The sequence below is a fragment of the Leopardus geoffroyi genome, chromosome E3 (assembly GCF_018350155.1).
Source record: "Leopardus geoffroyi isolate Oge1 chromosome E3, O.geoffroyi_Oge1_pat1.0, whole genome shotgun sequence".
Taxonomy (NCBI): domain Eukaryota; kingdom Metazoa; phylum Chordata; class Mammalia; order Carnivora; family Felidae; genus Leopardus; species Leopardus geoffroyi.
Window position 1 is genome coordinate 13,766,385 of NC_059340.1, and position 24,078 is coordinate 13,790,462.

Here is a 24,078-nt window from a genome sequence, read left to right on the forward strand (position 1 = left end):
CAGTTACTCTAGAGACGTGCAGACATAACGTGAGGGAGCCTCCTCAGGAAGAGATGCGGAAAGTATATCCGAGTGCCGGAGCCCCACGTTGTTCTGGCACTTTCTGCTCACAGCACTGTGATACGAAAGCATTTTTTTTTTTTTTTTTAAACGGACGTGCAAAATGCAGCAGACGCCTGGGCTTCCTCTTTAAGCGCTGTCCCGCGAGTGGTGCCGTCCTTAAGGGTCATCAGATTTCTGCCCTTTGTGTTTGTGGATTTCAGCGAAGGACTAGCTAAGGAAGTCATTCCTAGAGACAGTTTAGCGTGCTCAGCCAGTGGCTCAGATTTACTTCTGAGTAAATCTGGACAAAGTGTAGAGCCTTCCTACATGCGTGTGCCACCGGCGGTCCTAGAAGTACGATAGAGAGTAAGCCCGGGGGCCTGAATTTCCGGCAGGTGTATGTTTTATTACTTAGGTACTTCAGATTTTTCATCCAAGGGGGGGGTGGGGAGTCCAGAATAGGGGACCGTATTCTAAGAGGGTCAGTCATGGACTATAACAGCAGAAGGACAATGATGAAAATATCTAATTTTTGTATTGAAAACGTTAAAGGAAATATACCCACCGAGAGGCGGAGTATTAGAGACTTGAGTGTGTTTTAGTGTGGCATGTATTTAATTACACTGCTCCATACAGTATACTGGGGGAGGGTTATTTCATTTTATTAGTTATAGTGGATAATGTATGAAGTACTTAGTCTCCCCTGCTTTGGGGATTAGGACGTTATAAGGGGAATTAAGATGGAATGCGCTCAAGTATCTAAAACACAATTTTAGACTTAAAAGTAGTTTTAAATGAGGGCACTTGGCTTGCAATCACTGTTTAAGTGGATTTAGTTCAATATCAATTAGTCTGAAAAACTTTGCTGCATCATTGAAGGGAGCAAAATGAAATAAAGACCCACAGAAAAGCATGTGCCCTGAAAACAGGATTGCAAAATGGGCATTTCAGCCATTACCTAGAAATAGCTAACAGAAAGGCATCCTTAGGAAAAGCTTGAGTTCTTATTATTGTGTTTTTGACATTTTACGCAACCCGAAAGGTGGGCCGTGACTTAAATGTCTGTGTGGTGGTTTGATCAAAGTAAATGGAATCGGAGCAGTGGGATCTCGGAAATACTCAATTTCTAGAAGGAGGAAACGATGTCTGTGCCTTGTGTTCAGTATTGCTGCATATTTCTTTCCTCCATCGTGTCCTCGTAATTCCAGAAAATTCATATTCTTAATTCAGAATCATTCTTCTCCCTGCACTGAGTGGTCGGACACAGCAAGGGCTGGGTTTGGGTAGCCCCCAGTGAGCTTGTCCACCTTCTAGAAAACAGTAGCTCCGTTGTAAGTGCACACTGAATCGTTTCGTTTTTACCCTCCCACAAATATTTGTCATCATTTGAGATGAGACAATTAAATTGTCCTCTGAAACTGCCACTTCTGGAACAACGTAATGAAGCAAGGACTGTGCATATTTTCTCATTTCCTCAAACTATTAAAAATCTAAAATTACTAATTGAGTTTTAATGGTATAAAATCCTGGAACTCATAAAGAGTTGCTTCTTTTTCTTCCTTTTTCCCTAATTTTTCTTTTTTTTTTTCTTTTTTTTTTTTTTTCCTTTTTCTAATTAACTTGTAATTTTCCGGGCATCTTATTTGGCTCAGCACCCCTCCTGTTTTTGATGCACATTAAAATCTCAAACCATTTAGGTCTTCTATCCGATTTAACAATTAATAATTAGAAAAGCTCCCTTTCTAATGATGTCCTCATCTGGGACATCATTTGTTGGCTGATTGATTCTGAACTACTTTTAACTTTTTAAGTTAAGCATTCATGGCACATCTGTGTGATCATTTCATCCTGGCTTCTTGACTAATAGCATCAAACTGAGATTATCTGGCTTGCTAATGTTGATGTCGTTCTATGGGAAGGGAATTGGAATATATCATTTGCCTCCTACTAAAATCTTTTTTTCCCCTCTCCGTCTTTGGCCACAGCTCTTCCATTCCTACCCTCCTGCAGTATCGGGCATCCCCCCTATGATTCCACCCACTGGTCCTTTTGGTTCACTACAAGGAGCATTTCAGCCGAAGGTAAGAAACCTTACCGTGGAAATAGGCAAGCATCCTTACCAGCCGAGCCCCAGGCTAGGCGTGCGGGTGGGTTCTGCATCCTGTCGCCCGCCAGTGACTAATCTTCCCAATCCGAAGTGACCACTGGGATTAGAGCGACGTTTTTGTTTGGTTTGGTTTTTTGGGTTTTTTGGGGTTTTTCTTTGCGAGCCCTCTCTCTGAGTTTTAAACCTCAGCCCGAATTGCATTTTCAATCTGTATTATCCTTGTAATCTCAGCTGAGCCGCGATTTCCTATACTCTTGAAAATATACAGAATACGTATATATATTTTTATTGCCAGTATTGTGGACATAAGCTTCTGGTCAGGAAATGTATGAAACGTCAGGTATGTGTGCACCAAGTTGTCCTTGAGTTACATGTTACGAGCAAAGAGGCAAAGCTGAGCCTTGACTGATCGTAAGAGACAGGAAGAGAACAATTCCAAACTAAAATTGCATCCTTCCAGTTGTGTGAGGGGAAGACGCTTCTGCTCCCTCTTCCCCATGTTGCTCCTGAGCCCTGTCTGTCTGCAAATTCTGGCTCTACCCTGCTTCAGTCCTCCCTCAGCCGTGGTCATGCTTACCAAGGTCAAGACCAACAGCCTCATGGGAAATTAACCTTTTGCCCTTTAAATAACTAAACTCGTTTCTACCTAGTCAGTGTTAGCCTACTCATCTGGGGCTAGGCTTTTCTCTGAAGGTCAGTAGGGAGGAGTCGTTCTCAGAACACTCTGCCCTTATGCGACTTTATCACCGCCCCTTCTTGATTTTTATACAAAAGCGAAATGCAGTTATGTTAGTAACCGTCCTCAGACTTTTTAAGTAGGAAAGTTTGCTGTGTGTGGTTTTTGGTTTTCCTTTTTATTGGTTTATTTTTCCCGATCTCATTTCTAAGAGAAGACACCAGATTGGGGCCAGGGACTTCCAGCATGAGCGCATTTTGCCTTTCTAGAGGCACGTTGTCATAAAACTAGAAACAGGAAAAGATATTTAAAAGCATTGGGGGTAGGACGAGGTACACCTCAGAAGTGACATTTATCTGCTTGGAACTGTGGCTTATAGGCCGGGCTATCCATACCTGGGACTTGCGTGATGGCCCTGTGAAACCCTCCTGTCTTGGGATGAAATGACAATGATTTTCCAACCCCTTCCCCCGTCTGCCATTCCCTGCACCCTCACACCCTGGGCCCTGGTCTGTCCCCTCTGGGCTGCACCAACTCTCCAGTGCCTCTCCAAACAGACTGCTAGGTCATTTAATAAATTAGACTATTTCCCTCACTCACAATTATCCAATCACACAGAAAACTACATCTGGGCAAGAAAGTGTCTCTCTTGGTGTTGAAATAGGCCTTTCCAGGCCATCTTACTGATTGAATATGTAGATTGCAGTTCATTAGCGGAGTTCTTCATATGTATGCAAATCAGGCTGTTAACAACTCCAGCTTAATTGTTAGTTGTACAGCAGCTGACTGCTTTTCTTTCTTTCATGCTTCCCCCTCCCCTCCCTTCTCCTTATAGGCAAGCTTTGTGCCTAAGCTTGAGCTCTTTTCCCACCCGCGGTACCTTCTGGTGGGAGGGGAGTCCTCGAAGTTGTGCTTTCTGCAATGAGATACCTGGGGAAACATGTCCTGAACTCCCCCATCCCCCCAGATAGTAGGGACTGCGAGCGCCAGAAGTAGGCTTTTTTGTCGTTGCTGTAAATTCAAAGGACACAAGCCTGTGGATAAGGTTATTGTTACGAATGACATCCAAGAATGGTGGTGGTTTCGGAAAGATGAAGCCGAATTACCGTAGGAATCAGTGAATAGGAGATCTGTGCAGTCCCTGAATCAGGCCCGCTTGTTCCATCTCTACCCCTGCTAACGAGTAATGACTGAGCGTAATTCCTTGTTATTGTCTGCCGGTTAAAATTTAGAGTTAGCTTAATGTCTGTGAAACACTTGCAGTGATTCCGAGGAGGGGCACCTGCTACAGCGAAATGGCCGCGACGTTCACGCAAGCAGTTCTTAGAGTGCTTGGTGATAACGCAAAAGACACGGTGACAGGGCCGTCCGTGTCTCAGAAGAAGATGGATTTGGGGGCATTGCTCTCACATGTTTCTTCTCTTTGGTCCTGTGCCGCTCATTGCGGTGAGAAGTGACGTGGTCCACGTCTCCGCTTTTGGAGGCCTTCCCTAGACAGGGCAAAGTCGGGTCAGGGTCCCCGGAGGAACTAGGGAGCGGGTCCTCTTGAAGAACACGTGTGATCAACTGGGGGAGACGCCTCTGTGAACTCTCGTCTTCCAGAATGAAACAAACAAACGAAATCGACGTTTGACTTGCATATTTTAGAAGGAAAAGAAAGATCTTGCTTTTCAGGTCATGTGTTCTATGCCTCCTAAGCTGTGGTCTGATTAATTTGTAGACCTCCAACCCTATCGATGTTGCTGCTCGACCCGGGACCGTCCCGCACACTCTGCTCCAGAAGGACCCGAGGGTACGTAGAAGAAAGTCAGGCTCGGTCACAGGTAACGCCAGGGCCTGTTTGTTTCTGCGGGCCAGCCGGCCCGGGTCACGCACCTTCCTCAGCCCATCTGAGCGAGCTGCCGTGGGAGCTGTTCCTTCTAGTTTGTGCAAGAAAATGCCAGTCACTCTTAGAGAACAAAATCTCCCCTGCTCCCTTGTGGCTGATGACACAAGGGGAGCAACTCGCCAGCAGGGGAGAAGACAAATGGCTTGTGGTCCAAGCCCAGGAAGTGGGCACTATCAGCTTGTGTAGTTTCTGTTTGACCAATCTTCTCTGTCTACGTCTCCTTACATTTTCTCACCAAAGAAGTAACTGTAAAATGTTTTGAATGGAAAAGCATGAAGCACTTTTCTTCCTGGAAGTCACAGGACCCTCTCCCCCGCACCCCCCCCCCAACCCCAATAGCGCTCCTGGCCCCTACTTGTAATGCAGAATCCTCCTCTGACCTGAGTCAAATGTCCCTCGCGCTTTGGTTATGTCACTCGTTCACAACGCACACCTCCACCGCCTCTCAAAAACAATTGGAAGTTCTACAAAAGATGCAGTCTTGTCTCATGGGTTGTTACTTACGTTTGGCTTTATAGTAAATGTGGACAGACGGTGACTTTTTTACAATATCGTCTTCTTCCCTGGCTAAGGGGCAGTCAGAAACTGATGACCAGAGTTAGGTAGAAGTTAAAAATGAGCTAGCTACATAAGTATTTTTACGATGTTTAGTGAACCTTTCAAAAGTGTGTAATACCTCTAAGTAGTGTGCGGTCATCACATGGAATGCGTTGGTTCCACCTTACGTCTGGAGAGGACAGCTCTCCCAGAAACCCCTGGGTACCCAGGCCTACGGTCCGGAGGCCGTCCTCCCTTAGAACCCAGGCGGTGTGGTTAGAAGGGCTGTTCAGATGTGTAATGTGAGCAAATCATGTTGCCGGAGGGCAAATTGCTATTGATTAAACTTGGTCGGGGGGCTTGTCAGCGTGGACGTGCCCAGGCTTGTGAAGTGGGGGAAGGGACGCTTGGCACTTTTGATTGTGTGAAAATGGGTTAATTATTCTCTAAAAGGGCTTCATTTAAAAGTAAAATTCTAACATTTTAATTTCCCCTCCTAATGAAGCACTACAAATTTGTTAATTAGAGCAATTGTTTGAGTGACAGGCATGTAACCGAGTTGTCATTTTCTCTTCACAGTTGACAGATCCTTTCAGACCTATGTTAAGGGTAAGAGAGCTTCTTCTAGAACTGTTTTGCAACCTCTGTTTGACTCCCTGCGGGTTAAAAATACAAATCCATTACAAGGAAACAAGCCATAGAAACGTTGGAATAAAATGTTGGGAGGAGAGTGGCTGGGCTTTTCAGGTAGTGTAATTGGAAATGGCCCACATTGTGTTGCTTTGAGTGTTGGAGGAAGCCAGGCCATTGAGGGAAAGCAAACAGAACATTCAACTGAGGCACCGTATCTTGTTGGTAGGGCTGCTGAAAGCTTGACTAGTGGGAACGTACGTGGGAAGTCTTCAGCTAAAGGCAGAAATTAGGATTTCACTGAGCTCTGCTGTCTCTCCCGCACCTAGAAGAGATAGATAGATAGATAGACAGATAGATCGATAGATCGATCAATCGATCCATCTGTTTATCTGGGCTGGTGGCTGCCTCCTTCTGTGGTACGTGATGTTGACCCTCAGAGCCATTCAACCTATTTCTCTGGTGCAGAAGAGGGACATACTAAGCATTAGTTTTGTTAATGTCTTGAGTGGTCTGGAGAGTGGCCAAGAGATGACCTCTGAATAAACGCTGACTTACTGGGGAGGGGGATGGTCGGATGGAAGATGGATGGATAGATTTCCAGCTACACTTAACCCATTTCTGGCGCCTCTCATCAGATAATTCAATTTCTCCAAAGCGAAACAAAGGAGAACTGTGTCATCACGTAGGTGATTTCAGATGACCCATGATTTCATGACAAGAGAACTGACCCCAGACTTGGATTTAAGGATATCTTTCAGAAACAGCTCCTTAATATAGAAACCAGAAGCGTCTGTCCTTTGCCGATGTAGGAATGGGGCAGCGTTTCCTCTCATCTGGCCTGTAGTTACTGAGCGCGTGTCGGGAGCTTATGAGTAGGTTACGCAACAAGACTACAAACGGATTGGCAGGAGGTGGTCCCTTCCCTCCAGGGTGGTAAGACAGCTCACTCAGTTACTCCTCTGCTTGGAAAGCAAGACACGAACTGATCTGAGAGACATGGCTTGATACACTCCCAGACGTGACGGCAGCAGAGGCCTAGAGCACAGGAAGGAACCAGCTCTCTTTGTTTCTTCTCTTTTCACTTGGGCACGAGCGGCACCCAAGAACACCAATGGGTAGTTGACTCTTAGCGAAGCGTTTGTGGGAACAGGGCTTAAATGAAAATGTGAATTTCTTTGTTCCGCTCTGGGGGTTAACACAAAACCGCGTTGGGGGAGGCTACGCGGGTTCTTCTGTACCCTCTCTTGTTTTGAACCGATTCACAGACGCTCCCTAATTAGCTCTTCTGAACAGCCGATTTGCATGGTAGCATGGCCGCGTTTGTTAGGTACAGCTTCCCCCTCTCCCGCTCTGCCAGCTGGCACCAGAAAAGAAAGAAGAGACACAGAGTGGGGCTCGGGCTTTTGCCATCTCGTGCTCGGTAACCGGGGAGGTCCCCGTCAAGTGTGGCTTTCTGAGCAGTGGCTTCCAGCTCGGGCCCCAAGGGAGGAGGGGCAGAGCGGACCGGGGTTCCCTGAGGCCTGGGCCCTGGGCAGCCGCTAAGAGAGGGCACTTGAAGGGGGGACTGAGCACAACGGGGCCGTGAAAAAGAGCGTCTGCAGCCAACATCTGCTGAAAAGCTCTGAAGGAATTGGGAGATGCTGTTCTCTGGAAGGTCTCCTTGTGACCACATTGCTCTTTGTTGTTCCAGAAACCAGGGAAGTGGTGTGCTATGCATGTTCACATCGCCTGGCAAATCTACCACCACCAACAGAAAGTCAAGGTCAGTCTTGCCTTCCTGGTCTGGCGGGGGAAGGGGGCAGGGGGACAGGAGCATGGGGCGGGGGCGGGGGGTGGGGGGGGGATCTCCGGGTGGAGGGAGGAGGCATGTAAACAGCTTCTAAAGATCCACTGGCCAGAGTGGCCAAAATGAACAAATCAGGAGACTATAGATGCTGGAGAGGATGTGGAGAAACGGGAACCCTCTTGCACTGTCGGTGGGGTGGGAATGCAAATTGGTGCAGCCGCTCTGGAAAGCAGTGTGGAGGTTCCTCAGAAAATTAAAAATAGACCTACCCTATGACCCAGCAATAGCACTGCTAGGAATTTACCCAAGGGATACAGGAGTACTGATGCATAGGGGCACTTGTACCCCAATGTTCATAGCAGCACTCTCAACGATAGCCAAATTATGGAAAGAGCCTAAATGTCCATCAACCGATGAATGGATAAAGAAATTGTGGTTTATATACACAATGGAATACTACGTGGCAATGAGAAAAAATGAAATATGGCCTTTTGTAGCAACGTGGATGGAACTGGAGAGTGTGATGCTAAGTGAAATAAGCCATACGGAGAAAGACAGATACCGTATGGTTTCACTCTTATGTGGATCCTGAGAAACTTAACAGGAACCCATGGGGGAGGGGGAGGAAAAAAGAAAAAAAAAAAGAAAAAAAAAAGAGGTTAGAGTGGGAGAGAGCCAAAGCATAAGAGACTGTTAAAAACTGAGAACAAACTGAGGGTTGATGGGGGGTGGGAGGGAGGAGAGGGTGGGTGATGGGTATTGAGGAGGGCACCTTTTGGGATGAGCACTGGGTGTTGTATGGAAACCAATTTGACAATAAATTTCATATAACAAAAAAAAAAAAAAAAGATCCACTGGCAGGAAGATGCTATTAGGAAATCTTACTATTAATTAGGGAAACCACCAATAAAATGATAAAATAGGAATAAACCAAGAACTCCCTGATGGTTTGTTGTTTTTTTTTTTTTTTTTCCTTTTAGAGGATTTTGTCATCATATTGATCCAAATTAGATTAAATCCTGAAAAAAGGGGTAATCTAATTATAGCAACCACGTGTTTATACAGAAAATAACAGAGTGTCTGGGAACAGCCACACATGGAAGTTTTCATTTCTGTAAGATTTGGCGCATTGGTTTCATTTTATGACTTTGAGAAGCTGATAAGCCCTTTAGACCCTATGTGATGCTACTAAGCTTCCATCAGCAACATGTGGCATTAAGAATTTCTTGAGGCGCCTGGGTGCCTCAGTTGGTTAAGTGTCTGACTTCAGCTCAAGGTCATGACCTCGTGGTTCGTGGGTTTGAACCCCGCATCATGCTCTGTGCTAACAGCTCGGAGCCTGGAGCCTGCTTCTGATTCCGTGTCTGTCTCTCTCTCTCTCTCTCTCTCTCTCCCCCTCCCCTGCTTATGCGCTCTCTCTCTCCCTCTCAAAAATAAACAAACATTAAAAAAAAAGAAACCTAAAAAAATAAAAAAAGAATTTCTCTTTCAGACGTCGTGTTTGGTTCGCAGTGACCTTTTAACACTCTCATTAGTCATCTTGATGACCAGTGACACAGGTTAGAAAACAGTACCTGTCAGAACCACCTCCGGCCCGTTACCCTGCAGATTATTTTGCTTCTTTTGGCTGTATTTTCGTCACACAGATGAATACTACATTCCACTTTTCTAGCCATTTACGTTCTAGCCATTAGATTGCTGACAATTAAGAAGGTGGGGCAACTCTGAAACCCCCATATTTGAGGGGCGCCTGGGTGGCTCAGTCAGCTAAGCGTCCAACTTCGGCTCAGGTCATGATCTCGTGGTTCGTGATAGGGTCAAGAGCCTTCTGCAGGAGACCAGATAAGGCATCACTAGCTGACATAGTTGTAACAGAAATAACTGACAAGTTCAGATTTAATGTCTGTGTAAGTGTGCCTAGAAAACTGGGAGAAGACGACCAACCAAGTAATTCCAGTAAGCTTCAGTTAATCCATTTTTTCATGAACAAGCATTTAGTGCTAACAGCCTCCATGAGAATACGAAGCCTATAGGAGCACCTGGGTGGCTTAGTCAGTTAGACAACCCATGCTTGGTTTCAGCTCAGGTCATGATCTTGCTATTCTTGAGTTCGAGCCCTGCATCAGTGCAGAACCTGCTTAGGATTCTCTCTCTCTCTCTCTCTCTCTCTCTCTCCCTCCCTCCCTCTTTTTCTGCCCCGCCCCCTGCTCGCTGGCTCTGTCTCTGAATAAATAAATAACTTAAAAAAAAAAAAAGCTGATAAATAAAGGAGGGAGAGCTGGTTGTCACAGAAATATTTTGTTTTGTTTTGTTTCATTTATTTTGAGAGGGACCCCAAGCAGGGGAGGGGCAGAGACACAGGGAGACGCAGACTCACGAACCGTGAGATCACGACCTGACCTGAACTTGGCCGCTCAACCGACTGAGCCACCCAGGCGCCCCTGTTTTCTTTTTTAATGATTAAATGATTTAAAACGACGACAACAACCTAGCTAAAAGTTAAAAAGCCGACCTCAAGAAATGAGGTCACTAAGCTATTTTGCTTCGGTGCCAAGTACCTGCTCTCCTGCTCTTTCCCCTAACGTCCCGTCAGTGAGTTTTGCTCACTTTTATTTTATTGTTAGGCAAGGTTTAATTAGAAACCTGATGGTTTAGCAAATCTGCGTGCTTAGGGCGCTGACTAAATTTTGACACTCAGGCCAGTTCCCTTTCTGTTCTGGATGACGGCGATTAGCGGATCGGTAGGTGAGACTCAACCCTCCTCGTAGCTCCTTCGGTTACAAGCGATGAAGGGTGCTGTGTGTGCTACTTTAGCAACTTCCTCCCCGTGAAGGTGTCCCCGGCGACTAAAACCTTCATTATCTCAATTCAATTAGGAAGCCGTCTTGCACACGAAGACGGCTGCTCATCTCCCCTTCCCAGCGAGCTCTTGGATGGCTCATCCACTTGGATGGCTTCGTGGACCTAAGTTGTGGTTAATGTGCTGTGTTGTGTACCGTGCAGTATTAGCACCACATAATCTGGCAACCAAATTAAAAGAGGCACTCAGAAGGTTTTCAAGGATTTATAGTAAATTAGAAGCTCGGGTTTGGGGTCTGGCTATTCCTGCCCTGTGGATTTGTGCAGAAATGGCATTGTCCCCTTGCCTGTAGTGGGCGTTTCCTCATTCTGTTAGTACTCCCCAAATACCACCTGCAGATTACTTCGGGTGCCAGGCTCAGAGGGCCCTCACCCGCCCTGCTGTCTAGTTGCCCAGCACTCTCCAGCGACCATACCCACGTACACATGAGAAGCTATGGAACGTGCTATCCGCTTCCGGCTGGAAGTGATCAGAGACGTTTCATCTCGAGCGGGCACAGCGGATGAGTGGGTGAGGGAAGGGCGTACTTCGGTCGTCCCGGATTCTCACGCAAGCTAGCCCAGAGGCCTCCTGTTGACGTTAGTATACAGTGGGACGGGGCTGTGCTCAGGGCAGACACGAGGGAGTTTGAGGTGGTACAGTCCCAAATGGACTGTGAGCGTCAGTCGGGTGGCAGAGGTTGGAGGAGTGGGTCAGAATCAGGCGAAGGGCCGTGAAGGATGGGAGCCTGGCGGGCAGGGAGGGCCGGGCAGGGGGACGGGCACAGAGAGGGAAGCATGGAGCCTCCAGCCCCCCCCCCCCCGCCGGGGGGGGGGGGTTGATGCTCATCAGGGGAGGGATGAGATTCAGAGAGAAGGTTGCTGAGGATTAAGAAGGTGGGGCAACTCTGAAACCCCCATTTTTGAGGGGCGCCTGGGTGGCCCCGTCACTTAACCGTCCGACTTCGGCTCAGGTCATGACCTCGCAGTTTATGATCTTGAGCCCCGTGTCCAACTCTGTGCTGACGCTCGGAGCCTGGAGCCTGCTTCAGATTCTCTGCCTCTCTCCCTCCCTCTCTGCCCCTCCCCTGCTCGCACTCTGTGTCTCTCAAAAATAAACAAACATTAAAAAAATCTTCTTTAAAAAAGAAAACCCCGTATTTGAGACCGCTACTGGCCTGAAGAATGACGCCACAGTGCAGAAGGGAGGAAACGGTGAGCCAGTTTCTACAGCCTTCCAGGAAGGTGAACGGAGAGTAGCTTGAGGGTGGATACATATAACTGGGTGGAAACAGAGCGATGGCAGCTGATGGCAAGTGCTTCGCAAGAGGAGAAGTTGTGGCGGTGCCTGCGTGGCTCAGTCGCTTAAGCATCTGACTCTTGGTTTCGGCTCAGGTCATGATCTCACAGTTCGTAAGTTCAAGCTTATGTCGAGGACCTCGGGCTCTGCGCTGACAGCGTGGAGCCTGTATGGGATTCTCTCTCCCTCTCTCTCTGCTGTCTCTCAAAAACAAAAACAAAAAACGAGAAGTTCTCGATGGTTCACCGGCTGATCTCTTCCTCAGGGAGTCGTGGGGCAGGGGCAAGAAAAAGACCCCTGTTCGTTAAATGAGTACCCCTGCTTTGTTGCTGTTTGTTTTTGTTTTTGTTTTAATATGTAACAATGAGCATCTGAAAATTAGCTTGTAGCGTGCAAATATTTCATCATAACTTCCCGTTACTAATGTACTGTGATCTATTAGAGTACAGCATAGAGTCATTAACGATTAATTTGCACAGCAGATTATTCATGCAGAATTCCTAATAAAATGAGCTTTGAAATACTATCATTTAAAAACTTGCTAAAATGGGCCTTTACAGCGAATAATAAACTGTTTCGGAGTGGTGGCGAGTTTGAATCAACGGTTTTATTCCTCAGGCCGTATGACCTCACAGACGGAACACTGGCCCCGTCCGGACGCAGGCCCCACTAGCCCCTCGTAGGTTGACCTGCTTTTCTGGCATTCGAGGGTGAGGTGCTTTGTGGGCTGTTGTTCTCCCAGCTTTTGTGAACTTGAACCTGACTGTAGCACGCAGCCCAAGAGCACCATTCACAGAGTCTCGTTTTTCCATCTCTGCCTCTTCGCTGAGATCGTTCTTCCCGGCTGTTCCTCTTGGGGTTTCATCTTTTCTTTTTCCCCTTTTTCCCCTAGAAACAGATGCAGTCAGACCCACATAAGCTGGACTTCGGATTGAAACCCGAGTTCCTGAGCCGCCCCCCAGGCCCCAGCCTCTTTGGAGCCATCCACCACCCCCATGACCTGGCCCGGCCTTCAACTTTGTTCTCTGCCGCTGGTGAGTTCTGAGCTGGAGGAAAGAGTTGTTGTTGAAGAGAACTCTTCTCTTCAAAGAGGAATGTTGTTTGCAGGTACAATTTCTGGGACGCCTGGGTGGCTCAGTCGGTTAAGCATCCGACTTCGGCTCGGGTCATGATCTCATGGTCTGTGAGTTCGAGCCCCGCGTCGGGCTCTGGGCTGACAGCTCAGAGCCTGGAGCCCGCTTCAGATTTTGTGTCTCCCTCTCTCTCTGACCCTCCCCCGTTCATGCTCTGTCTCTCTCGGTCTCAAAAATAAATAAGCATTAAAAAAAAAACCCAAAACTACAATTTCTGCCAGCTTGCAAGGCGACATCCCAGTACTTCTAGGGAGACGGACCCTTCTTCACTGACACTTGAACTTGAGATCATGACCTGAGCCTCTTTCATTACAGAGAGGAAAAAAGGATCATCTTTCTCTTTGGGGCCTCATGTTGCTTCGGCTCATTATTTGATCGTAGAAAACTTGCAGGACGGGGTAGAAACACCTAAGGGATCTGTTCATTAACCTTCGAATGCCTCCTAGGTGTGCCAAAGCGGGGGCAGTGGGAACTGGGGGTCACTGCGTCAGAGAACGACCCGTTTCCGCTCCAAGGACATACAGACAAAAGGCAGCGGACACACAGCCGTAAGGCGCATCAGGAAACGAGAACAGCCCTCCTCCTCAGAGGAGCCTTACCATCCAGGCCTTGGAAAGCCATTTTGCCGCACAGAGCTCCGCTCACTAATACTTGTAAATGGCGACGCTGCGCTCAATCTGGTGACGAGCTTCATAACTTCATACCCACCGTGCTAAGTAGAATTTATTCTTCTGGACATAAATATTCACGGGGCTCCCCGTTCCTGGTCCTGAGGGAACAAGTTTCACATCCATCCTGCCTGCTGCCTTCCCAGGCTTTTATCCAAGACTCATTTTGGGTTGACCTAAGGCTCTTCCATTCAGAAAGAGAGAGACTCCCCCATTGCAAGAAATCATCATTATAATGGGCCTTGTTGCCAAAGCAAGTGAGTCACCCTTGAGGGTAGATGGAATTTGCTAAGGTCTCAGGTTTTGCTCTGTGAGTTCTGTCTAGGGACGTATTTGAAAGCTTTGTTACCATGGCACCTAGGCTCTGAGACAGAGCTACACTAAGAGCAATTTTTGGAGAGAAATAGAGAGATTTCTCCCTGGCTTCCGTTTGAGCCAAGTGGATGAATTGGCTGCTTTTGCTTCAATAATTCTGGAACTGCAAGGCACCCCTGGGGGCCCTGGGCTGAGCAAAGCTCCCAATCTTCATCGAAGCATTAATTAGCTTGTACTACACAGGCTGTGCAGCCACATTTTTATTTAGCTGGCAACACTGTTAACACCTAATGAATATTCTGGACCGTGTTCGCTTGGTAGAGATGGAGAATCATTTTTGCATTGCCTGGGTGGAGGATAAGTCACCGTCCAGGACTGAACGGATGACTCCTCAGGTGCCTTCCAATTCTCCGAGTCCGTGACTGTGACAGACGTCCTCCCGGGTCCCATGGCTTCCTCCACGCCCGAGGCCCCACGAAGACCTTGTAGTCCAGGGAGCAGCGACCCAGAGCATCAACTGAGTTCACAGGGTTTCGGGAGGGACAGCACTCCTCCATTTGATCTGTCTTCCTGAGGGAATTTATAGTCGTTTGTAGGAACTTAGACAAAACGCAAGAGATTGTGGAGAAGTGAAAAGTCTCTTCATGGAGGCCCTGTGTATACATCCGTTCCGGGAGGCCACCTTTCTCAGTATGAGCATCACTGGATTTTGCCCTCGAATGATAATTTGGTGAAACTTTGAGCCGCGGTGTCTAATTCACACACGCACGTGTTAAATGCAGCCACTTTCAGCTTGCTGTTGGGCACTGATGCCTGAAATAAGCTTAGGACGCTCCCTCCGGTGAGCCCGGCCAGTCTCTTGTCTGAAGCCAGGCCTGCCGCCCCGGGAACCGGGATGCCCTCAGCCTTTAGGAATGTGGGCCTCCCCTGCCTCCTGTGCACGCACCCTGTGTCTGTCCTCTCCCTCTTGCCTTCCCCCGCTTCCTCCAGGAAAAGGAGGCTGTGGCATCTTGAAGAAATACATTCTGATGGGGAAACCGAAGGAAAGGAGACGGCTGAACTAGCACTAAGGTCCCTGGCGGGCAGGTCACTGGTGTCCACAAACACGGACCAAAGGAGCTTTTCCTGGCACCGAAGCCAGAGAGCTGCCTGAAGGCGCTCACGTCCTGTCCTGGTGCAACGCACGATCCCGGGTTCCGTAGGGCCAGGCCTTGTAGCGCCCTTCCTGACAGCTAACACGTGCCTCGGGAAAGGGGTTCCGTGGGGCAAGGCACCGTGGCCCGGACCCACCGCTGCGCGACAGCCGCTCCCAAGGATCATAAAATGTGGTTTCAGGCTCAGTGTTCCTCAGAGTGAAAGACCTGCCCCCCCAACATGCTCCGGGAAGAAAGTATCCCGTGGTCAAATGCTCCCCTTTCAGAAAACGAGCCCAGGAACACGCTAACAGCTCTGAGAAGTCCTTCAGTGAAGAACCTCGCTTAGCACTTTGTAACTGGGCGTTTCTTCAAACTCCTTTGGTTACAGGATCACCCCCCTCGCCCCTACCCTTGCGCTATCTCCCCATGCTTCTCGGGCTGCATGCCCCGTTTTGGGGGTGGCCAGCCCTGCCCGGAGAAAGGGCACGGCTGGGTTTTCTGCTCCCTAACAGGACCCTGTCGTCTCCCGGTGTGTGGCCGGGGTGCCCTTCCGTTAACGCATTTCTTCCCGAGTGTTCTCCTGGGGCCCTGACGCAGCGAGGAGCCGGCCGCATGGTAGGAACTGGCGTTCTGCGAAGCCTGACCCCACCATGTCTGACTTTCTAGGTGCTGCACACCCAACCGGGACCCCTTTCGGGCCACCGCCTCATCACAGCAACTTCCTTAACCCTGCCGCTCACCTGGGTGAGTTGCCCGCGGTGATGGGAAATGACGCGCGTGTCTCAGAAAACTTTTGTTTTCTGCTGTGCTTCCGGGCAAGTCGGCCGTGGTCCTAGACACCTCCCTGACTACGTGGGGCGATGAGGGCCCTTGGGAACAAGTTTCAGCACCTGCTGTCCATCCTCGGGGTGTCTCAGCACCCCTGCTGCCACCTCCTTAAAGTAGTAGCTGAGTGCTCCGTAGCCGTCCCACCCGAAGGGACTGATGGCACAGTGGGCACGTGCCCGGCCACCTCCGGGAATCCACGTTTACGATGGCCGCTTCCCACCCAGCGGGGCAAGGTGATGTGGTGAGGAGACATCACCTGCTATGTTATGATCCCTTCTCCTTTCACCGTGAGTAGGTCTCCCTCGCAAAGGCGTACGCTTTCTTTGCGGCCTTGATTTATTTGATATTTTCTGCGAATGTGACAAGCAGGTGCAGGCAATGGTGTATACGCAGTGCAGCGACAGCGTGTATGATACGCACGACTTCGGCGCTTCGTCACTGAGAGACTCATTTTAAGATGTCATTTATTTGTTCTGTTAGAACTTACAGGGCAGGAGGGCGTCCTAAGACACTGCTGGGCTTGAGTGATAGTCCCCACCCGGCAAGAGGGATGGGGCAAAAGGCACAGTTCTGGAAAGACAGCTCTCGTAAATAGTTTGCTAATCCAGTGCCCAAATCCGAGCGCACCGAAAACCTTTTGCACAACCTGGTGACAGCAGGAGGGACACGTCGGGTCTGAGTAGAGAGAGGGCGGGGCTCCCACATCTCTTTCCCACCTGCCTGGAAGCTCTTCGTGCTCCTCACTCAGTCCAGTCCAACCTTTTCCTTCCTCCCCATGTGTTTGCAGAGCCTTTTAACCGTCCGTCTACGTTCACTGGCCTCGCGGCGGTTGGTGGCAATGCCTTCGGGGGACTTGGAAATCCTTCAGTTAGTGAGTACCTCTAACTTTTTAAAATCCGCCCTGGACTCTTTGTCTCCTCTGATCTGTCTGTGGCTCGAGACCTTTCTAGCGAAAAGGAAACGATCCTCTTGGGAAACACATTGGCTTACGTCACCGCAAAGGCAGGGCTCAGCAGTGGAGTTAGGGGTGAGGGTGCATTTACGTCAAAAGCAACGTCTCAAGGGTAACCCATCGTGACTATGTCCTCCTGGGCATCAGGAGCAGTGACGTCACTGACTGAACTCCCAAAACATTGCTTAAGCTCAGTCTCCTCCATATTCCATCCCTACTATCCACGACTTTAGCTACAGTCCCATGGCAGGGGGGAATTTTGCACTCACCTGGCCTCTGGCATTATGGCACTGAGAGAACTTGACGGGAAATAGTGGGAAAACAGGTCCAGGCTGAGGCTAGCTAGCTGGGAGCACGTCATAGTCTATCATCTGGGAGGGCCGTGTCGTTTTCGACTAAAAAAGTATCTAGAAGGGGAAGAGTTGTGGCACCTGCTCGTTTTTTAGTCACTGAATTCTCTAGCCGCTGAACACGCCACACGTTTTCTTTCGTGCCATCCATAGATCGTGTTCTCCTGGCCCCGGAGGCCCCAAGTGCAACTCTAAGCTCGCCCTCCCGACTCCGTCCGGCGCGGAGACCTTCCGCGTCTGCTTAGGTCAAGGCCCTGCCCGGGCTGTGACGTCACCTGTTTCCGCCTGCTACCGCTGCGGGAGCAGCGGCGGTCCCATTCGCGGGGCTGTGGGTAGAGGCTCGGCTTGACCGTGCCTCCGTGCCGAGCGTTGTTCCTCCCGAGTCACCCCACGAGAGTGCACCACGCTCGGGGTTTCTGCATGCACCAGACGTGTTTGATGGGGCGCTCTTGACACCCATCTGGCCCCCTTCCTTTTTAAAGCTCCCCCTCCCGCCCCCCTCGCCTTTGGTTTAAGAACAAAAGCTGCGAGCTACCCCTCCAGCGTAGGACGAGCGCTCCTCTAATGAATCTGTTAATCTCCTTTCCTTTTCCAGCTCCCCATAATATGTATTCATTTTAACTCTGAGTGCTGTTAAAAGTTTTTTGGTAAGTACCTTCATTACGGCAGATTATATAATTTCTCTTAAACCTTTTTGTTCTCCACTTCACCATTTCAGCACCCAACTCAATGTTCGGCCACAAGGATGGCCCCAGTGTGCAGAACTTTAGCAGCCCTCACGAGCCCTGGAACCGGCTGCACCGAACGCCTCCGTCGTTCCCGACCCCTCCGCCCTGGCTGAAGCCAGGCGAGCTGGAGCGTAGCGCGTCCGCTGCAGCTCATGACAGAGATAGAGACGTAGATAAACGAGACTCATCTGTTAGTAAAGATGACAAAGAAAGGTACGGAAAGAAACCGTTCTCGAGCCCCAATGGGGAAGCCCGCTGTGTGCCAAGGGCAGCCGTCCACCCTCCCCGTCCCAGCCTCGTGCTCCAGCTGGCCCCGTGGCCTCAGCTCCTCGCTCCGCCCGAGGCCGGCCCCCAAGTCCCCGAGCGCACCCCCTCGGCCCCGTAGTGCACCGCGACCGTAGCATGAAATCGCAGCACAGCGAGAGCGTCCCGACTCAGACACAGATGCACACTTAGAGCCTCCGAAGTCCCTGTGAGCGTTAGCGTATCCAAATATAAATCTTGCTCTCAAAGACAGTGAGTTGGAGCTTTGGACCAAACACACACGGCATGAATCAATACCATATTTGCTTTCAAGTTCGTGCAGTCCATTAAATCATCCATAGGTTTTTTTCTCTGTCTCCCTCCCTCCCCCCCCCCCTCTCTCTCTCTTTCTTTTTGTTTGCTTTTAGAAAGTCACGTTTGCATTGTCTCGTCACATTTTTCTCAAATTTCGTTCAAACTCAAACCCTGGGCTCACAGATGACTAATAAAGTTTTGCAAACCTACACGTAGAGGAGTGCCGGCAAGCATTTCTAGTGTGGGTTTTGTTTTGCCAGTGGATAATTAACCTGACTAACCATTTTTATTTTTATTTTTTTTTTTATCTCTGTGCTTGGTAACCCATGCCCGAAAAAGAAACGGCCTTAAAGAGGAAGACGTCTCAGAGCATTTTCTCTGAAGAATGTCATCCCTTTCTGATTTCTTTCTGTAGGAGACTTTCATTTTGAATGACCTGAAAAAAGCAGGGGAAAGACAAGATATGCTTGACAGAAAATACCTAATAACGCTCTGCTTTGGTACTTAAGTCTCAAATATCCAAATCTTCCAGTTTTCTTTACTATGTGTGGGGTGTGTGTGTGTGTGTGTGCGCGCGCATGCTCACTAGTGATTGAAAAGAATTCAACTTTACGGACTCTGAATGTGTCCGATTAGTATGCGTTCCTCGGAGGTCATCCTTCTGATTTCTTTCTTATAAAAGAAAAGAATCCATTTTTCCTTCAAGACAGTATGTTAAAAATCTCTTACGCAGCGGAAGGACCGTTTATGGCGTTCAGTTTTCAGCTGTCAACTGCCAAAGAGAGGCGGGCGCATCCGGCACCCGGAGCTTTGGGTCGCCTGTCAGGGCACAGAAGACCAGGCGACAGCAAACCTTTCCACATTTTTCTTGGTGGAGTCAAACGGCCTTTTGGGTTAAAGTCAGGAAACTTAGTAAAACACACTCTTCTTTGTCCTTCGCCTTTTTAGACGCTTCTCTTCCTCTTCTTAGCCTTGCATGCTGGCTATAGACACCAGATCCGCAGGGGAACCCTCTTTAATTCTCTCGCCGCAGACTACCCTCGCCTGGGAGCCTTGCTGCTACCGGGCCGGCGAGGCATCTTGCTCCTCCCCTTGGCCACGTCCCGTCTCGGGGCTGTCCCCACGACACGCCCGGGCCTGTCTTACGTCTCCCAGGTCGGCCTCTGTTGTCCTTCTGTCGCTCTGAATCTTCTGCCCTGTGCTCTTAAGTCCCTCATCCCAAACGGGTCCCCCAGGTTCTTGTTCCACACTTCCATTCACAGGGGCTCTTAAAATTGTTCTCCATTTGTCCCCCGAGGCCTGGGGACCCCACTCTGCCTCCCAGCTTCCCTCCCATCTTCTCAGATTCGGGCTTTCTTGCCCTTCCTAAGGTATAAGTGCTATTTGGGACCCCCAAGCCCTGACGTCATGGTCTCCCTTCAAAGCCCCCTCACATGCTGTGCCCCAGAGATCACTCTGCATCTGTGCCCTTGACTGTGACGCAGGTCCCTCGTCCTGATGCCGGGAGATCAAAGCCCCTTGCACCCTTCCTCCCTCTGGCTCTGTTATCGCAAAGATCGTCTTTGCATTTGGGCTCTTAGAACTTTCTTCTTACCACTCAGTGACCCTAGGAATCCAGACAGGCAGGCTGTGTTGCCACATCACTGTTGGCCACGTTGGTCCATTTCCACCCTCCGAAAGCGCTTCGTCTGTGGCCTTGCTGGAGGCACGTGAATCTCACATGCAGAGAGAATTGTTTCCCCCTCAGACTCTCCCACCTGCCCCCCACCCCCACCCGCCCCAGCGCCAGTGCCTTGTCCCCAGAAAGCTTCCGTGAAAGTCTAGGTGAGTAAGGTCAGGGTGGCTGGTTTTGCCACGCGAAGGGCACATCCGGCTGCCTCAGTGACCACGGGAGCCAGACCCGAGCCTCTCTCCCACCACCATTTCATTGGCAGCCCCTCCCCAGGCCGGCAAGCCCATTTCATCTGCTTCTCTGTGTCCCTCTTTTCTTCCGCAGGGAAAGCGTTGAGAAAAGACACTCCAGCCACCCTTCACCAGCACCTATCCTCCCAGTGAGCACCCTGGGACATAACCGTAGCTCCGCTGAACAGATCAGGGGTCATTTGAACACTGAGGCTCGCGAGAAAGACAAATCCAAAGAGAGGGAGAGAGACCACTCGGAATCCCGCAAGGACCTGACCGCCGACGAGCACAAGGCGAAGGAGAGCCACCTGCCGGAGAAGGACGGCCACGGCCACGAGGGGCGAGCCACGGGCGAAGAGGCCAAGCAGCTGGCCCGGGTGCCGTCACCCTACGTGCGCACCCCCGTGGTGGAGAGCGCCAGGCCCAACAGCACCTCGAGCCGCGAGGCCGAGCAGCGCAAGAGCGAGCCGGCCTACGAGAACCCCAAGAAGAGCTCGGAGGTCAAGGTGAAGGAGGAGCGCAAGGAAGACCACGACCTGCCTCCGGAGGCCCCGCAGACCCACCGGTCTTCGGAGCCACCTCCTCCAAACTCCTCGTCCAGCGTGCACCCGGGGCCCCTGGCCTCGATGCCCATGACGGTGGGGGTGACGGGCATTCACCCCATGAACAGCATCAGCAGCCTGGACAGGACTCGCATGATGACCCCGTTCATGGGCATCAGCCCCATCCCGGGCGGAGAGCGGTTCCCGTACCCTTCGTTCCACTGGGACCCCATACGGGACCCTCTGAGGGATCCCTACCGAGAACTTGACATTCACCGGAGAGACCCGCTGGGCAGGGACTTCCTGCTAAGGAACGACCCTCTGCACCGTCTCTCGACGCCGCGGCTCTACGAAGCCGATCGCTCCTTCAGGGACAGGGAGCCTCACGATTACAACCACCACCACCACCACCACCACCACCCTCTGTCTGTGGACCCTCGGCGGGAGCACGAGCGCGGGGCTCACCTAGAAGAGCGGGAGCGTTTGCACATGCTCAGAGAAGACTACGAACACACACGGCTCCACCCCGTGCACCCCGCCTCCCTGGACGGACACCTGCCGCACCCCAGCCTCCTCACCCCGGGGCTCCCCAGCATGCACTACCCCAGGATCAGCCCCACCGCGGGGCACCAGAACGGACTGCTCAACAAGACCCCCCCGACGGCGGCGCTGAGCGCGCCCCCCCCGCTCATTTCCACGCTGGGGGGCCGCCCGGTCTCCCCCAGAAGGACTACCCCTCTGTCTGCAGAGATGAGGGAGAGGCCTCCTTCCCACACCCTGAAGGATATAGAAGCTCGGTAAGGAGGGCAGGACGCGAGGGAGGAAAGAGAAGCCCTTGCACACCAACAGGGCGCCAGACCGGAGACGGGGAGCCAGCGCGGGCCCACCAGACTGGGGGGGGGGGGGGGGGCGGCGCATGCCCCACCTCCTCCTCCCCTTGTAAAAAATGTATAGGCTCCAGTGCAGATTTTGAAATGGTTTTTTTTTTTTGTATATCATATGTTGAAATTTTTCAGATCTTTCAGCCAAGTCCTATGTTCTCATGTCTCTAACTCTTTTGGTTTCTCGCATAAGACTTTTTGATTTGAACCAAAACAGTGAAGACGACAGACGCGCAGCAACGCGGTGGTGACTGGGGGCGAGACCCACAGCGGTCCACGCAGCCCATCGTGCGAAGCTCCTTCAGATGAGAAAGGAAGGCCGTGTACATAGCTATGTAAAAACACACACACAGAAAACACAAAAAACGAAACACAAAAACACATTGCTTCGTGAGCTAATGGTTCATATATGCAAAGGGTAAGATAAAAGCTTTACTTTGTACAAATGTAAATAGACCAAGAGTAAGTAACATAATACATTAATACTTCTTAAAATGTGCTATTTGCAAACTTAATATCAGCGAGTGCAGTCGGCTACGGCTGCGTTCCCATATATTGTTATAGACAGCTAAACCCTTCAACTATGCAATGAATGTTAGGGCTTTTCACAAAAGCCCTCCTAACTCAAAGGAGCCTTTTCAGATCCATTTACAACATACTTAAGGTCATATTTTCCCTGAACAAGCACTTACGTGATAGGACTCTGTTTTCCTTGCTTGTTTTTTTTTTCCAAACGGAGAAACATCCTATTTTGCAAATCGGACCCGGGCTGAAACTTGGCTCGCGAAGTTAAACTGCTCGCGGGCCGTGGGGGGGGGGGGGGGGGGGGTGGGGGGTGGGGGGGGGGTGGAGCACAGCCCCCGGGAAAGAGAGCCGAGGGCCTGAACACCCAGTGCCAGGGAGGATGGGAGCTGTCAGACGCCAAAATCAGGGGACACAGACAGGTCGCCACCATCAGTCACGTGACTTCACACACACCTCATGTGGGAACCATGCGTGTTTTAGTGTGTCCTGTTTCCTGTCTGTACACGCCTCCTCGGTTTGTAATGAGATTCGATTACATCCAAACACATCCTGAAAGAAAGCTTCACGTTTTCTCAGATGATGGATATGTTTTCACTGTTTTCAATAACTGATGGGTTTAAGGTGCACGTTTCCTAATGTGACTCGCTGTGTTCCAGTTGGTAATAAAGTCTGGGAAATAGCCGGCAGGTCGACCTTGGGGAGCCATGGAGAGTTACAGAGGGTGAGCAGTGGCAGAGACAAAGTTCTGTGTGTGCGTGTGTTTTTAATTTTGCACCAACCTTAATGTGTCTTCATACTTTTATAATACATTAAGCCTCTTGTCTACATATTTGGAGAGAATATGACTTTACTAGCAGAGAAATACAATATATCTTGTCTACTGGACTGTAAAATATATGTATGAAATAAAATTAGTTCCATTGGGTCCTTCTAGTATATTAAAGTGCTATCTGATGTTGTTATCCTGTTTTTGCAAAAAAGAAAAAAAAAGTTAACTACAGACCATTGTTTCTAATAAGCAGAGAGATCTATTTTAGTAGTAAACTGAAGGTTTAGTTGTGAGCTTCAGATTTTGTGAACTCCAGATGTTGTGTAGTGTTTTTTTTTTTTTTTTAAAGACAACAACTAAAAAGAAAAAAAAAAAAACCCCAAGGAATATATACACTGGAACTATAGTGGTAGCTCTCGGTATTGTAAAGAGATTGTTCTATACAGACCTTTTTGCTGTTTACCCTGTATGTAATAAAGTCCTTTCTAGACCCTCTGTGAAAAGACGCGTGAAAACCGACTGAGTTTTCAGCATGTTCTCATCGGCGGAGCCTTCTTGTGTAATGTAAACTGTGCCATGTTATTAAAAAATGTGAACCAAGCTTCCAGCTGCTTGTTTGTGTGAGAATGGCCATCGTTACCTTAGGGAAGAAGCCATACGTGCAAGACCGGGCTCTTGGAAAAGAAACACCTTGAACCCAGCCCGAGTGAGGACGCGAGGCTGACCTACAGTGGCCAGTCGCCCTCCCTAACGCAGTTAGTGACCCGGCCGGTTAGTTTCTGTAAACGTTTGCGCCCCACACCGTCAGTTGTGGATGTTACGTTCTTTTTTTACTTTCATTTTTTGGGATGGTCGCCACGACGAGCTGTTAAGTCACGGGAAGGTACTTTCGGATCTTGCGGGGGGTGTGCGCACGGGCCGAGGTGGCCGCTGTGCCACCTCGCGTCTGGGGCCCGCCTCAGAGCCCCTCCGCATTCGCTTTCT

At 49.8% G+C, this 24,078-nt stretch overlaps 1 protein-coding gene across 7 annotated transcripts in view; it reads left to right on the forward strand.

Moving 5' to 3' along the window:
* The window catches only part of AUTS2 (activator of transcription and developmental regulator AUTS2), a 1,121,759-nt gene extending 1,098,065 nt beyond the window's left edge, over nt 1–23,694 (forward strand). For all 7 annotated transcript variants that reach the window (XM_045461461.1, XM_045461460.1, XM_045461463.1 and 4 more), the window contains 9 exons: nt 2,028–2,123; nt 4,546–4,617; nt 5,830–5,859; nt 7,574–7,645; nt 12,700–12,841; nt 15,726–15,803; nt 16,675–16,758; nt 17,908–18,130; nt 20,472–23,694. In XM_045461461.1, coding sequence (XP_045317417.1) covers nt 2,028–2,123; nt 4,546–4,617; nt 5,830–5,859; nt 7,574–7,645; nt 12,700–12,841; nt 15,726–15,803; nt 16,675–16,758; nt 17,908–18,130; nt 20,472–21,720 — 2,046 coding nt within the window. In that variant the 3' untranslated portion in view covers nt 21,721–23,694. The remainder of the gene's footprint in view (nt 1–2,027; nt 2,124–4,545; nt 4,618–5,829; nt 5,860–7,573; nt 7,646–12,699; nt 12,842–15,725; nt 15,804–16,674; nt 16,759–17,907; nt 18,131–20,471) is intronic.
* Nucleotides 23,695–24,078: the final 384 nt, after the last annotated feature.